This window comes from Podarcis tiliguerta (genome assembly GCF_965153285.1).
Source record: "Podarcis tiliguerta genome assembly, chromosome: 10".
NCBI lineage: Eukaryota > Metazoa > Chordata > Lepidosauria > Squamata > Lacertidae > Podarcis > Podarcis tiliguerta.
Window position 1 is genome coordinate 7069931 of NC_139543.1, and position 16201 is coordinate 7086131.

General features: G+C 44.3%; 1 protein-coding gene across 1 annotated transcript in view; it reads left to right on the forward strand.

Moving 5' to 3' along the window:
- Positions 1 to 15126, forward strand: part of LHFPL3 (LHFPL tetraspan subfamily member 3) — a gene marked incomplete at its 5' end in the record, with an annotated part of 262271 nt that extends 247145 nt beyond the window's left edge. Inside the window, one exon of the mRNA XM_083401214.1 lies at positions 10546 to 15126. Coding sequence (XP_083257340.1) covers positions 10546 to 10574 — 29 coding nt within the window. The 3' untranslated portion in view covers positions 10575 to 15126. The remainder of the gene's footprint in view (positions 1 to 10545) is intronic.
- Positions 15127 to 16201: the final 1075 nt, after the last annotated feature.

Sequence of the window (16201 nt, forward strand, 5' to 3'; positions counted from 1 at the left end):
CTTGAGACTGACCCAGAAACTCCAGCGGGTGCAGAATGCCGCAGCGAGACTCCTTACGGGGTCTTCACTGCGAGATCACATTCACCCGGTGCTATACCAGCTGCACTGGCTCCCGGTGGAGTACAGGATCAGGTTTAAGGTGCTGGTTTTAACCTTTAAAGCCCTATACGGCCTAGGACCCTCGTACCTACGGGACCGCCTCTCCTGGTATGCCCCACAGAGAAACTTACGGTCTTCAAATAAAAACATCTTGAAGGTCCCAGGCCACAGAGAAGTTAGGCTGGCCTCAACTAGAGCCAGGGCTTTTTCGGCCGTGGCTCCGATCTGGTGGAACACTCTGTCACAAGAGACCAGGGCCCTGCGGGACTTGATATCTTTCCGCAGGGCCTGCAAGACAGAACTGTTCCACCAGGCCTTTGGCCAGGGCACAGCCTGACTCCCTCCATTGGCAATCTTTGCAGAGCTCTGGCCCAATGGTTGCCAGTGGCTTGAATTAATTAATTTTATAATGAATGATTTTAGAGTGTTGTTTGTACTGTTTTATTGTTGTTAGCCACCCTGAGCCCGGCTTCGGCTGGGGAGGGCGGGATATAAATAAAATTTATTATTATTATTATTATTATACAAAAGAGATGTTGGGAGGGAATGGTCCTAGCCAAACACTAGGAAGGTACAGGCTGTGCCCCTGTATCTTCAATTTGTCTATCCACCTCTCACCAGCTTTCATCAGCTCCCTTTGGAAACACCTGCTCCCACTGGCTGTTTTGACTTTGGGAAACAAGTCTCATGTAGAGATGTGCTTTGGTTTTAATTAAGAAAGTGACAATGTCCAAATTAGTTGATTTCCTTTCAGTTGGTTAAAAGTAAAAAAGAAAGAAAACAAAATGCAGTGCTATTATTTTCTCATAATGTCCTGCTGGGAGCCTGGGATGCAAAACCATCTAGCAAGTTAAGCCAAAGGCCAACTAGCATTGTAAATGCATCACTGTGACCCTCGTGTTGGTGTCACAATTTGGCAGTACCCAGTGAGGGGCACTGTGGAGAGGGCACCGTGAAAACTGTTGCGGAATGGGAAAGCTGTCCTGGGATCTCGTGAGAGGAAGGGGGTAGAATAAATATAATAAATAATAATAGCTGCTTTGAGTTTCTTGCTGCTAATTCCGTCGGCAGAGTAGTTGTTGTTGGCGTCCATCTGTCTTGAGAGACAATGGAGTGCACCTCTGGGGGTGACGTCAAACCGCAGCATTAGCGGCACCCCAGTGACCTCCCTGGGACACAAGCCTGGGCAGTATTTACAGAGATCCTGGGCTGCCCAGACAACAAGACACACACACACTGGCCTCACTGAAGTGGTCCAAAGGAAACCTGAGCAATACTTGACTGCAGGAGTTGCCGGAAGCAGGTGTAGAAGGTGCCGTCCAACTGTCTTAGGGACACCACTCCAGATTTGTGTAGGGTTTATGCCTTAGCCATTTCTTCTGCTGCAGATATCCCACAATGCAGCAGATGTTTAGGACCAAAGTTTTCCTACTTCCAGTTGGGCTAACTTCTCAGGTTGGCGAGCCCCATCTGCCCCTCAGTTCCCTCTATGCCACACACAAAAACCTCATTCTTGACCATGGGACCCACTATTGGTCTTCTCCCCTCAATCCACCAGAGCCTATCTCTGCATGCAGAGGATCCCTAACTCACTGAGGGTTTGAGACCTGTTTTTGCTGCCCCGTCGAAATCATTCCTGGGGTGTGGCCACTGTCACATTCTGACAGCTTCTAGGAGCCACAGGTGAGAGCTGAGTGCAGGGCGGCAGAACCAAACTACCCCAGAAGGAGCACAATGTGTACCTGAGGTGCTTGTTGTTGTTTAGTTGTTTAGTCGTGTCCGACTCTTCGTGACCCCATGGACCAGAGCACACCAGGCACTTCTATCGTCACCTGAGGTGCTACCCCTCCCCTAACCATACAGTTCCTCCCAGTTCTAACCCTGGGATAGATTGTCCACCTTTGGTCCCCACCCTGCACTCATTTTTGTAGTGTTACGGTAAAATCTGGGTGTGAGGCTGCTCTGCCACCCAGCTCGTCGGACTAAGTCCGCGGGTCCCTGCGGAGGAAAATGAGCTCAGCCGGAGACAGGAGCAAGCTGCAGAAGATCCAAGTTTATTGCGCAACAGGTTCAAGGCGAGATTGAACAGCGAGAAAGGGGTGACATGAACTTTTGAAACTTCCCTCCATGTCCCAGAATACAGTGCAAAATACATCCCAGTTACATCATGAATACATTAAGAAGAGGTTGAGTTACACAGATTACATCATGAATACATTAAGAAGAGGTTGGGTTACACAGGATTAACATATGGAGGAGGGAGGGGGGAATATGCAGAGCTGGAGATATGCGCAGATAAGCACATCCTGAGTACCGGTGATGAGAAGACAATGGTCCATGTATGCATAGTCTGCCACCTGGCATTGCCCGTGGGAAGGCTTGGCAGAGTGATTTGACAGGATTAGGGTATTGACACCTTGCTTGAGGGATTATGGAGGACAGGGGAGGTGTCATGGAGTCCTAGAGAAATTGAGCAAATTGGCACATTGATTTTCTATGAATTTTATAGATTTTAGTCCCTTTGACATTGGCAATTGGAAATAAATGGATATATTGTAGCGAAGAAGTAGGTGAAGAAGACATGCCCCCCCCTTCCGTATCAGTAGTTTCGTCCCTCTGTTTCATTTCTTTCTCTTTAAATTTGCCCAAGTGTCTTGCTGTTTTTCTTGCGAATTCTTTATTTGCACATTCTCCATCGCATCATCCCACCCCATCTTCCGTGAGTATTACCTTTTTCACTGCCCTTCACAACTCTTTCCGTTCCTTAGCATCTGGTGTTGGTGAAGGCTGACCTTCCATAGATGGTGGGCTTCCCTGTGACTTGAGGTGACCATCACACTGCCAAGTCCAAGACGCTGTCCCTGCCCATGCAACCAGTCTCTGGGCTGCCACTTTTCCTGCCCAAATGCAATTTCCCCCCTGTATTTACTTCACACACGTTTTGCTGATCAGGTCCCCATCTGCCACCATCTGTTCTGTCTCTCTACTATTCAGCATTCCCTGCCTGCCATGGGGTGCCAGACAAGGCCTGCCTCTGCCCACTGCTTTTCAGTCCACCCACTGCCTGCTGACAGCTTGTCTCTCTCCCTCCCTCTCCTGATCTTTCTGTCTGGCAGATGCTTTATCAAAGGTGTCATGCCCATTCCTGCTCCTCTTCTGCCCATCTGAAGCTTGCCAATTTGTGGCTGCATGCACAATATACATTTAAAGCACAAGACTCCCTCTGCGAAGAACACTGGGAGCTGAAGTTTGTTAAAGATGTGGGGAACTGTAGCTCTGCGAGGGTAAACAACAGCTCTGAGGACTCTTTGGGGGAAGTTGTGTGCTTTCAATGTTTGTTGAGCACACAGCCAGTGCCTTCAACTGTGTCCAAGCCTAGCGGACACTGCAGGTTGTCATCCTGATGTATCTGGGATGCTGAATACATTCCTGTCCCCTTCTCCATTATCTTTACTTGTTGGTGTTGCTGTTGCTGCTGCTGTTGTTGTTCCACGCCATCCTCAGGCACCAGTGGCATAGCACAGGGGCAGTGACTCCGGGCACAAGATGATCAGGGGTGCAAAATTTCAACACCTGGCACTGTCTCAATACAGCTGTGCACTTCCACCACTGGGCTACCTTGAAAATGGCTTCTCCATGCGAACCAGGAAGTGCTCTCTCCAGACAATGGGATGACTCTTCTCTTCTTATCTCTGTGGCCAGGTGACACAGACATGTTTAGGCAGTTGAATGTGCCTGCGTACTCCATCCGTTTCCCTCCCCAGCCCTCTCTGCACAGCCCGGGTACCAGCAACCCATGCTATGCATGTCAGGTGCTCACTGAAAGTAGCATCTCGTAGTTAGAATATCTGCCTGCCAGCCTTATAAGGTTTAAATGGACTAAGGCAAATAAGCGAGTAAGCAGTGAAAGATGGAAAGAATTTGCTGATCTGATTAATAACTGGAATACAAAAAGGGAGGCGGGAGGAGGCCGAGGAAATAAGTTATTGAAAGAAGGAATTTGAAAAATGGAAGTGTTTTCTTTCTAAATGTTTTTGGTTTTTGTTTTCTTTTTTTGTTGGTGGGGTGGAGGGGGGGTGTTTTTATGTATTTTTAAATTTTTACTTTTTCTCCTTTTTCCTCTTTCTACTTTATTGTACTTGGTCTTTTTTTTAACTTTATTTTTGTATTTGTGGAAACTCGAATAAATATTATTTTTTTTAAAAAGAAGAATATCTGCCTGCCAGCTCTCCTCTTTTAGCCTCTCATGATAATGCACACTTCAGAGACACAGGCTGACTGGTGGTTGCTGGGCCCACCTATGTCGGTTAGAGAAAGAGAAACACGGCCCACAGACTTAGGCTTGCCACATTTCAAACAGTGAAAATCTGGACAGAAAAGTTGTTTGGCCCAATTCGGGGGAGGGGGGAGCGTGAGAGCTATTTTTAAGGGAAATTGCCGAAAACGGCACCACCGGCATGAGTTGTGAGATGGGACTTCCGCTGACAGTTTAGCGATTTCCGCTCGGATACTGCTTCCGACTGCAGTATTCTGGATATGTCCGGGATATTTGAGACGTATGGCAATGCTAACAGACTCCTGTTTCTGCGTGCGTCAATGACTGAGGGAGACATTGTGGTCACATGTTGATGATTTCTGCTGAAAATGAGAGAGATTGGCCATTGTAGCTTCGTGTGGATGTGGCCTCCCTGAAGAATGTTGTTGTTGTTTAGTCGTTCAGTCGTGTCCGACTCTTCGTGACCCCATGGACCAGAGCACGCCAGGCACTTCTGTCTTCCACTGCCACCCGCAGTTTGGTCAGATTCATGTTTGTAGCTTCGAGAACACTGTCTAACCATCTCGTCCTCTGTCGTCCTCTTCTCCTTGTGCCCTCCATCTTTCCCAACATCAGGGTCTTTTCCAGGGAGTCTTCTCTTCTCATGAGGTGGCCAAAGTATTGGAGCCTCAGCTTCACGATCTGTCCTTCCAGTGAGCACTCAGGGCTGATTTCCTTAAGAATGGATGCGTTTGATCTTCTTGCAGTCCATGGGACTCTCAAGAGTCTCCTCCAGCACCATAATTCAAAAGCGTCAATTCTTCGGCGATCAGCCTTCTTTATGGTCCAGCTCTCACTTCCATACATCACTACTGGGAAAACCATAGCTTTTACTATACGGACCTTTGTTGGCAAGGTGATGTCTCTACTTTTTAAAATGCTATCTAGGTTTGCCATTGCTTTCCTCCCAAGAAGCAGGCGTCTCTTAATTTCGTGGCTGCTGTCACCATCTGCAGTGATCCCCTGAAGAATAGAGTGCCCCATTGTTTCCCCGTGATGAAGAGGGACTGGCCCAGGTGCCCTCATGATGTTGCTGCCCCCCTGAAGAAATGAGAAACTGCTCCCCACTTTCAAGAGAGCCATTGTCGTCTGCATCCTGTGCCAGAGAGCTTCTTTCTTGGAGCCAAACGGTAGCAGCTTTCATCAACTGCTTTTGTTGAATGGCAGGTGCAGGGTCCGCAATTTGGGAACGTGGTGTGTGGGGAGAGGTAGTTTTATGCTTCCCACTTGCATAGCCCTGAAGCAAATCCCTCACCCTCCACAATATTGCTGTAGCCCAAGGTTTTGCATCAATTTCTGATCTGAATGTGTCTCTATTTTGAAGGAACAGGTACCAACCAGTCTCTCCTTTGGAGGCAGTTTTTTTCTTTCTTTCTTCATTAAAACCTTTAGTTGCTTACTCAATTTATTGCACACAGGTTAGGATTTTTTTTTAAATAATATTTATTAGATTTTCCAGAAATACAAAAACAGAATTACAAAGCTTACAAAAAACAAAATACCACAAAATAGAAAAAGGGAAAGGGAAAAAAAGACAAAAGCAAAAACCCAAAAGTACATAAAAACACCCTCCCTCCACCCCACCTACATAAAAAAAAGGAACAAAGAAAAAACAAAAACATTCAGGAAGAAAAAATTTCCATTCTTCAAATTCCATCCTTCCATAACTTGTTTCCTCAGCCTCCTCCCGCCTCCCTTTTTGTATTCCAATTATTAATCCAATCAGCAAATTCTTTCCATCTTTCACTTCTTACTGCTTATTGCTATTCACTTATATGCCTTAATCCATTTAAACTTTATTCTCCCATCAGCATCTAAAAGAAAACAAAGAAAAATTTGTCCCACCCCAGTCTGCTTAATGGAGATAGAAAAAAAGAAAAGAAAAAACCTTAAATCTTATACCCTTAAATCCTAATTTCTCAAATCTTTATCTTATTTTTACTAAAGCCAGATAAAAACATTCCACCATCTCCCTAAAATTCTTGATCATACAATCTTGTGCCGAATACAATTTTTTAAAAATTCCCATTTTTTCCCACCATCTCTTCCCCCTGGTTTCGGATTCTGCCAATTCTTTTTACAATTTATCAGTCTTTCATGTCAGCAATTAATTCCCTCAACCCGGTTCCCTTATATCCGAGGCCCTTAATTCCTCTCCCTGGACTACCTGCAAATTTCTTTCCAAGCCTAAAATTGAGTCCCCACAGTTTAGGAATTAATCCCTTAAATCAGGTGCAGGAAACAGGAAATCTTTAGCTGCCCAGATGTTACTGTGCTACAACTTCCATCAACCCCCGCAGGAATGGCCATTGGTTTCCCACAATTCCCTTAAGTAAAGCGTTGTGGTTAGAATGTTGGACTAGGGCTGGAGAGGCCTGGGTTCAAATCTCACTTAGCCCTGAAAGGTCACAGGCAGACCTTGGACCAGTCACTTGATCAGGCATAGCAGAACACGGGGTTTTGCAAGAATATCACTGAAATCTCTGCGAATATTCAAGCAGCCCAACAGACATTTGCCTCCCCAAATATTTGGTGTCTTGGGCCTCTATATCTCTTGGAGAGTCTAATTGCCTGTCTTCCTTTTTCAATTTTTGTGCCCTGAGTGCATCTCCATAATTTAGTAAATAATCTCTATTTTTGCTCCATGTATCATTGTGCTGTAGTGAGGCGAGGAGGAAATTTGCCATTGGAACATTATTAAAGGGCCTCTTGGCAGATAATTGGATGCTGGAATGGCACTGGGCTTGACCTCATCAAGAAAACCATTTGCTCTCCATCAGCATCTTGCTGAACCTTTATAATAATCACAGCAGGCTAGAAAGAGAGAGAAGCAAAGAATTAACCCCTTGAAAGTTGGCCTTAACAAAAAAAAAAAAAAATTCAATCAACTGAACAGTTGAGAGTCTGTTCCAGTTAAGAATCTACCAAAGAATGAATGGACACCAATTTACTGCAAAGACTACATGTTCCTTTCCAGGAATCTTAAGGCCTATTTTCTTGTGTGTAATAGCCTTCCTCCTCTGGACACACATTTTATCTCACTTATGTACTCAGTAGGTCACCGCATTTTGCAGGAAGCTGTTTCCTTGGTGTCTCAAAAATATCAGGCGCCTGCTCCACATCAGCTCCAAGGAGGAGTTTCAAGGGAGGCTGCCACGGTTTGGAACAGCATCCCTGTTGAGACATGACAGGTGCCTATGATTTGTAATTTCCAGAAACAATAGAAGACATTTTTATTTCACCAAAACCTTTCCAGCTGGAGTGGGGAGGGATTAGGTCTCTGCCTTGGGTGTTTATTTGTATTGTTCTTTAACCTATATTCATTTGTTTTGTTTTTTTGGCTTTTTGGGTTGTTCTTAAACCTGTGCTCGTTCTCCTTTTTTTGTATGATTGTAATCTCCTTTTAAATTGTATGAAAGGTGACTCATAAATGAATAAAATAATAATGTGTACAACTTTAGATGACACAGTACGGTTGCAGCTTAACACGCATGTAACTGGTTGAAAGTGCGCAAGTTAAATCCAAGCAAGGCGGAAGGCTTAAAAGCTCTTTATGTACCAAGTCTGCTTGGGTTATGCAGCACATAAAGAGATTTTAATCTCTCTGCCTGGCTTGGGGAGCAAGGCCTGCTCCGTGTGCTTGCTCATGTGAAATCTCTCAGGGCTCTGGGGAAAGTGAGCCCATCAAAATCTCACATAGCCAACTGCGTACAAATGCTATGCGTTTATTTGTGTGCCTGTTTGTATATTAAGAAACTGGCAGGACACCGTTCTGAAGCCTGTCTGTCTTGGACGCAACAATTGTCAGAGCATTCGCGCAGGAATGGAATTCTAAAGACCCTGAAATGGTTTTAGTCAGTCCCTTAAGGCAATGTGTTCTCACCAGCGGCAGACAAGGCTTCAGATTGAATAGGTCAGCTACACAGATTCAACATCTCGCAAGGAGGTGAGGATGACAGGAAGTCCTTCAGAACCCTTGAAACAGAACACATGGCTAATTTGGACAATGCAGACTCCTTAAATGCTGCATTCATTAACTGTGAGGTGCATGTGACAGCTTTAAAAAGAAAAGGAAAAATGGTTTGTAGGTAGCCTGCATGCATATAAACCTTCAAGGATTCCAGAGCGCATGACAGGTTACAAGGCCAGAGGAGTGTGTGCAACATTGATTGAGGGAAATTGACTTGCTTATGGAGCAGCTGCTATTATACAGCATTAACTAGTAGCCTATGACATTTATTAAATTCCCTCTTTCATCTACATAACCCCATTATGTAAGAACTTTGCAGGAGAAGTAAAAAAGCTTTCAATGTGTTGTGGCCCTGAAATTGAATATCAAAGGTTTCTGTGCTTAATAAAACACAGTGAAGACTTTGAATTGGCAATAAACTGTGAGTTTTCCTTTTTTTAAAAAAAATCCTTAATGTTGGATATGATCTGGTTAGGTATAAGCTTAGATCAAATTATGAGAAGACTGGTGATATAAAGCAGCTGGACTTATGAAAGCACTAACAATGGCTTGGTCTACTTACCAGTGATATAGTGGAGAGTGAACCATTGAAACACAACTGGTCCTGCGAAAGACGGGTGCGGGGGGAGAGATTTGGTGCCACACAAGGAAAGACCTTTTTGTTCCTGAGCCTCTGAGGAAGCACTTCCAGTCACTGTAGAGAGGGAAGGCTGCAGTCCTTTCTAGGCAACACTCCACACGCCAGTGGTGGAGCATGGGACCAGAGCCAAACGTGGGTGGAACCACAAATGTTAATTTACTGACACACTCTTCTCTATCCTCCACCCAGGCAAGCAGGAACCATAGTCAGAGTCCATAGCATGTTCCAGCCAGGCAAAAGCCCTCAAGGAAGATGCAAAGCCGGGACAGTGAGGGGTGTGGCCAGGAAGAGCCAGTGTGGCCAATGGAGAGTCCTAAAGGCCAGATAGAGATGCTTGGAGGGCCACATTCAGAACCTAAGATTTCCCACCCCTGTGTCAGGGAGCCGACAGGGAGAACCGGTCATACACAGATCAGAGAAAGACAGTGGCACGCCGGCTAACTTACAGTTAGTTTCTTTATTAAGGAAACAGAACAGAGAACACATAGAGACTTCTAAGGGTTGTGTCTTTCTAGATGCCCGACCTGGCTTATAACTCCCCCAACTCCACTCTATAACCCTCTGTGCCAGGCCCCTCTCTCTGTTTCTGCAACTCTGTTTCTGCCTGGCTCTCTGCTCTGTAACGTGCAATAGACGCCTTGTTTTGGGGGGGAGCGGCAGGAGGTCAGCAGAGAAGCTATCGGGGTGGCTGTGTGGTGGAGCTGCCAAATTTGATTCCTGTCTCTGCTGTGTACTGGCGCACCTGCCTGTTTCCTCCTCTCCATCCTCCTCCAAGCTCCCAGTCTCCCGCTCTTCTCCTCTGGGGTGTGGCCAGTTTCCCACCATCAGGAGCTCAGATCCAAAGTCCTCTGGGCTTTCCCTGGGGGGCTCCTAGTCAGACAGCTTCTACCTCTCATCCAGCCAGTCCCCAACACCCTACTATCTATGCCATATTTAAAAAGAAATCTGATCTGGTGCGAGGCAAATTCCTGTGGTCGGACTGGGACGCAGTACTTCTTTCCACATGAGTTTGTGGGCATCTTCAACCACAGACCTTCAAAGACGAATGAACTAAGCAATGTGTATGTTGCTTGTTGTTGTTGTTCTGCTCTTCCGTTTTTCATTTTCTACCGTCTATATGTTTTTATTCAGTTTTATTTTTTTATGACTGTCACAACCTTTCCTTGGGCGTTTCATTATAGTGAAGTATGGACTGGAGAGGTTTTTAGTAAATATAAGTGAGCCAGTCTCTTGCCTTTCATCTTTTATCTCATGTGGCTCCTCAGCCAAAGGAACTGTGTTGTGCTGTTTCTGTGGCTTTGTTCTTACCTGAGAACCTCAAATGATGAACAAAAGACATGCAGAGGGAGCCTTGCTTTTCGTGAGGCGTCTGAGCCTGGGCTTGGCCTAAGCCTGACAGCTTTTATAACAAACGGAAACGGGAGGTTTGCCATATCAAGGGATAGGAAAGCGTAGGAATGCCTCGGCTAATATGTCCTCCAGCGCTAACTTGGCTTTTCTCTTTCTCTCTCTGTTTTGCAGTTCTGCTAAGCCAATCCTCACTAGAATGAGCACAAAACAAAACCAAGTAGCAGCTTTTGTACATCAGCATTAAATCGGAAGACGCTTGGGAAAGAAGCCTGTGATGAAGGAGAATGTTGACGAGTGTAACACAAAATAAAAAGTCTGACTGCCAAGAGCTGCCTTCTAAGCACAGTTCAGCCAGACATGCAAGTGGTTCTCTGGAGAGAGATTCGATCCAGGATTTACCCACCAGCTCATTAGGAACTGTCATTGGGTGCAACATTCAGAAGGCATGCATGAAAAGTCACATAAGGGGAATAAATTTTAAACGGGGGTATAGTTGTCACTAGGTAAACATATTAATATACATGCATCAAGGAGGTTTGTAAAAAAATAATATTATTTCAACTGAAAAGCAAAATCCTTTAAAATAAAGCATTTCACAAGGCGGGGACGGTTAACTCAGAGAATTCCTGTTCCGGCCACCAGGAACCAGAGAGGGCATCATCCTGCAGAAAAGACTCTCTTACGTTTCAGGTTACAGAGGAAATGGCGCAAACTTTTTGAATCCACCATTGCTGCACCTCATTTGGCCTTCACTTTGAAACACAATGCTTCTTGATTCCTTGCCTACATGTTCTGTTTACTCTCTGTGCGTAGCGACTCTGTGGCTGTTTCAGACTCGAATTCTCATTCTACAAAGGCTCTGAGATGGTGGCTCCCAAACTGCGAAATCTCCGTGAGGAGGAAACATGAAAACCCACAAAGTGACGAGTGACCCATCTCCTTCCACAATTCTTTCGCAGGCTAGTCCAGAGATTCACTGGGGACCTTCTTTAACCAATGGGTTCCTTATAGCATATCTCCATTCCCCTCCTTTCCGCCCAGTCAAATTATAAACTGTGGAGGGGAGAGAGCTCAGATAAGGTAAGGTTGAGAACGGAGATGTAAAAGATAGGCCCAAGACAGTTTTGTGCCTGAAGCAGACAGTCCAAATGTGTCTGTCGTGTGTGTGTGTGTGTGTGTGTTTAAGATAATATTTCAAGAAATTGCTACCCCAAATCTGCCTCCTGAAGCAAACTCAGCCAGCTCCCTCATGTTGAGTTGGCAGTTGGGGTAAGTGCTGCTGACGTCCAGTGGGAAGCCATTTTGCAAAACATGACACAGTAAGGTTGGTAAACAATACAGAGTTAGTCTTGGCATCCGAAATGTAACCACGTAAGAGCTGCCGTGACGCACTTTTACCGTTTTTCTGATCTGACAGAAGGAAATGAACGTTCTTTACAAATAGCAACGAAAGGACTGCTTGGAATAATTATCCCAACTAGCTCAAAGTAGAGAACAAACAGAGCTAACTCTGGGCAGCTACGTTTTTATTGTATCGTTGCCACACGGGGGTTTGAGGCAAACCAGTCCATTTGTGGGGATCCATTTGAATGGGGGAAATACATAAGAGGTACATTTCTGCTCTCAGTGATGTTTTCTTCAGCCAGTTTTAAAGCGCCATCTTTCTGCTCCTCTGCTGCCGTTAGAAAACTTGACTTTAAGTAATGTATTATCAGTACGGATCCCTCCATGCACAACATCGCACAATGCTTACTAATTACTTATACCAGACAGAAACTGGTTACTGCTTGCCACAGGTGGGCCCTACATAAGGATGCGTGACTTCTTCTTTACAACTCTGGTTCACCATTCACCGCTGCATCTAGCATAAGAAAAACACGCTGTAATAGAAGGGGTTTCGGGGGAAACAAGCTAGATTTTGCATTTTTTAATAAATCTGCAGAAAGCCATTTGTGTTTAAAGCTGCTTGTCTCTCTGATTGAAATGCCTATGGACACACTATCAATATATTTGAAAGGGTTCTTTCTAAGTAAACAACTCCCCCCCCCCCAGGTGCTTAGGCTGCCCCCAGCACTGTAGTATTCCAATGCTGTGTGCTGGGTGTTTGCCAGAGGAAGTTACCGATAACATTGTTATACAGCATAAATAGATATTCATAGCGTCTTTTTCACAGTGGTGCTGTATAATGTAATTCCCTCCCGAGGTTCCAAGGACAAAATGGCTCGCCGTGGGCTTTGAATGAAAGTCAGTGGAAGTGCAGGGAAACTTCATTAATCTTGAACAGCCTGGAGGAAATGTCTAGACAGCCCAAGGTTTGGTTAAACAGGAGTAGCATATTTACATATAGCCCAGCACACCTGTGGCTGCAATGAATCCCGATCTCTAGGTGTTCTGCCTAACTAAGGAGATAGTAATTAAGGGCCAAACTGAACAAAAATGGGTGTCTCGTGTTGAGCTATCTTCCTCTCTCAAAAGTAGCACACTTTAATGTATGCCCTGATGTCAGGATACGGATCCCCTACTGGTGGCAACCAACTATTTGCAAAATGGGGTGGGAATACTCCAGGTCTGATGATATCAGGAGGACATCATTGAACTAGATGTTTAAAAAGAGAATAAGGGTGTTTTCCTTGGCAACCCATTTTTCTCACAATGTATGGTTCCACCATCAGATTAACAGAGTCATTATTTGTCTGGGTTTTTCTTTTCTTTTTAATTTGTTACTTGTTAATTTGTTAAATGTTATAATATGAATTGCCATCTGATTGCTTTCTGTGGCCTGGTGGTTTCTGCCTCAGGCATTAGGCTCCCAGCAGAAATGATAGTAATCAGCAGCATCAATGATAAAGTTATCTTGGGTTAACCCGGAATACAGAATTCAGCGGGACTTGCTCCCTAGTAAGTGTATTTAGGATTGCAGCCTTACAGCCCAATCCGATGTGTGTGTTCTCAAATGTAACTTCAGCCAGCCTTATTCTTAAGTAAGTATGCGTAGGACTGCAGCCTTACATTGCAATCCTATATGTGTCTACTCAAAAATAAGGTCTAATGCATTCAGCAGGGCTTATTCCCACGCTAGTTATATCCTTAGTTATTAAATGGAATGTTTAGGGTTGGAAAGGACCAGAGATTCATCTAATCTAACCCTTTGCACTGTGACAGAAAACTACATAGCCAGGAAACCCCACCCCCACCCCCTGCTGTGAGAGAAAAGCAGTAATGGCAAAGGAACATCATGGCGGAAGTGCTTGAAGGACAGTGGTGGCTAGAATGCCCCCCCCATGTACAACTCCTATCACCCCTGACCATTGGTCATGCTGGCTGGAGCTGATGGGTGCTGTGGTCCAAAAGAACTCAGTGGCATGACTTTGGCTACCTCTTGCCGTAGGGCAAAAAACCAGATTCCGGTGCTTAAAAGGTAAGAGTTGTCTTGAGTATTACAGGGAAATGCCAGAAAGGACATCAGCCCAAACTCTGATCAGCTGGTTCTGACATCACACAGCAACTCTGCTGAGGTCATAATGTGAATGCTTGGCTTTTTGGTGTGTGGTGGCCATTATTGTGAACAGCAGTGTGTTTCTAGTTTGCCACTTCCTGGGAAACCCTCAATATTTTAATCACGTGTTGAACCATGAGTCATTGTCCAGAACAGACAACACACCCAAAAAAGTCATTGTCCTTCACATCGCAGCCTCTCAAGAGCTTGAACCAGAAACCTTCCTGACCTCCTTAGCAGCATCTTCTGCAAAGGATAGCTGGCGTTGGGGGATGAGGATTGGTCCTTTTCTGTCCTCATGACTATGTTTGGTGCTGTTCCTGGCTTCTCATTAGCCTCTAGTGACCCCAAATTAAGTATGACACCTTTCTGGTCAACTTCTGGCCCTTACCAGAGCAACTTATCTCTTTGGATTTGTGCTTTCCTACCTTCCATTGCCATACAAACCTTTATTCTCCATACCTGCGTCATCCTCAACCTCCCTCTGGTCTGTGCTTTGGTCTTAGCCTTCCAAAGATGAATTATCCAGCAGTGACCATTGCCCTCCCACCATAGCCCTCTGTTTCTGACCGTTGTTGACTCCAGTGTTGACTCCACAACACCTGACATTTCCAGAAAATTGCCACTTTTGATGTGATCCAAAGCTCCTTGACCTAGCAGGGCACATCAGAGCCCATTACCTAGTCCTGACAAAACTGGCCATCGCTGACTTTGTTGGTACCAATATGGCAGGGTGGTCCTTAGACCCAAATCGTGAAAGCAAAACTCGCTATTCTCTTCAGCAGATGCTCCCACCTCTCTGCATCCTGTTTCTCACAGTGGCCCAGTAATGTTATTGCAAAAATCTTGCAAACTGATGTGGGTTTCCCCATGACCATTTGTGTGTAGATATCTGCGTGTGTGTGTGTATATAGATGTACATAGGTATATATAGATAGATATATATATAAAGGAAGCAAAACAGTTTTAAGTACATACATCATTCAATGTAAGTAGGAGTCTGTTTTTAACTTCTTAAAGTGTTGACACTTTCCACCAGGTCTCCCCATTGTAACATGTCAAAAAGAGTTGTGGTCTTTGGTTTCTCTTTGTGTTTTTTTGAAAAGAAAAAGGTCAACAAATTGTAAAGAAATCTGTTGGAATACCTGCCTTTCTGAAGAAACAATGAACAATAATTTTTGTTACTTTAAGGTATGCTTGTTATTAAAGTACCTAATAAAGATAAATAATGAATTTTTGTAGCATACTAGAATAAAGTGTTCTAGTGCCTTTCTCTCTAGTTCATTCAGATGTGGCTGTTCTCTCTTTCTTTCTTTCTTTCTTTCTCTCTCTCTCTCTCTCTCTCCCTTCTTTTTCTTTTTTTTTTTTTAGAAAAGAAGCTTATCCCAGTCGTTTTTCTCACAGCTTTTGTAGTATAAAAGATGTACGGTGGTGCATCTTTTATTTAAGGTGTCAATAAATTTAACCAGAGGTGCAGCACTGACAGTGGAATTTGTTCACAATCATCTCACTGGCTGATAAGGACTTCTGAAAGATAGCTCTGAGTTCCAGAGTCACCCGGAGGGTGCAATGGCCCATTCTACAAGCATTCATATGGAAGGAATGAATAGGATGCAATAGGAGATACACATTGGCAAGTCTGCTTAAGACTGAAAGCTTGGACTCTTTCCTCTGAACTCAACCCCCCCACTTACAGCTTCCTCTATGATGAAAATAAAGCAGACAACTATGCAGGTTTTAGTATTCAGACCTTCAAATAATAATTTAATATTTACACCTTTTCAAGGTGGCTAAAAAGACCAACGTTACAATCTTTATGCCCTTAGTGCTATACAGTACTTAGGTGATGAAGAGCATTATAAGTATTACTCTATGTGGTTTGTACCTTATCTCTCCAGGTATCTTCTTCTAAGGTTGTTGTGCTGTGCTATGAAGCAGCTAATTAGCTAATTAGGAGTAAATTAAAGCTTCAGTCCTAGGCACACTTACTTGCAAGTAAGTCCCACTGAATATAGCAGGACTTACTGCTATGAAAACATGTCTAGAATTGTTCAATAAGAAAGTCTAAGTAGCTTACTCAAATGTAAATGTGGTTTTATTATGGGATTTATTTATTATTCTTAACCCTTCAGATAAATTCCCGGGATGGCTTGGAAAATGTCATAAATCCAATAAAACCATCCAAAAGCTATGGATGAAAATGTATGCAAGAAGGCCTTGCCTTATCAGATTTAGCAAATCTATTTGAATTGCAAATTAGCTGCAAATTAGCTAATGTCTTGCAGAAGTCTGCAGAGCAGCTAAACTGTCTTGCAGAGTCCATTGCACTGA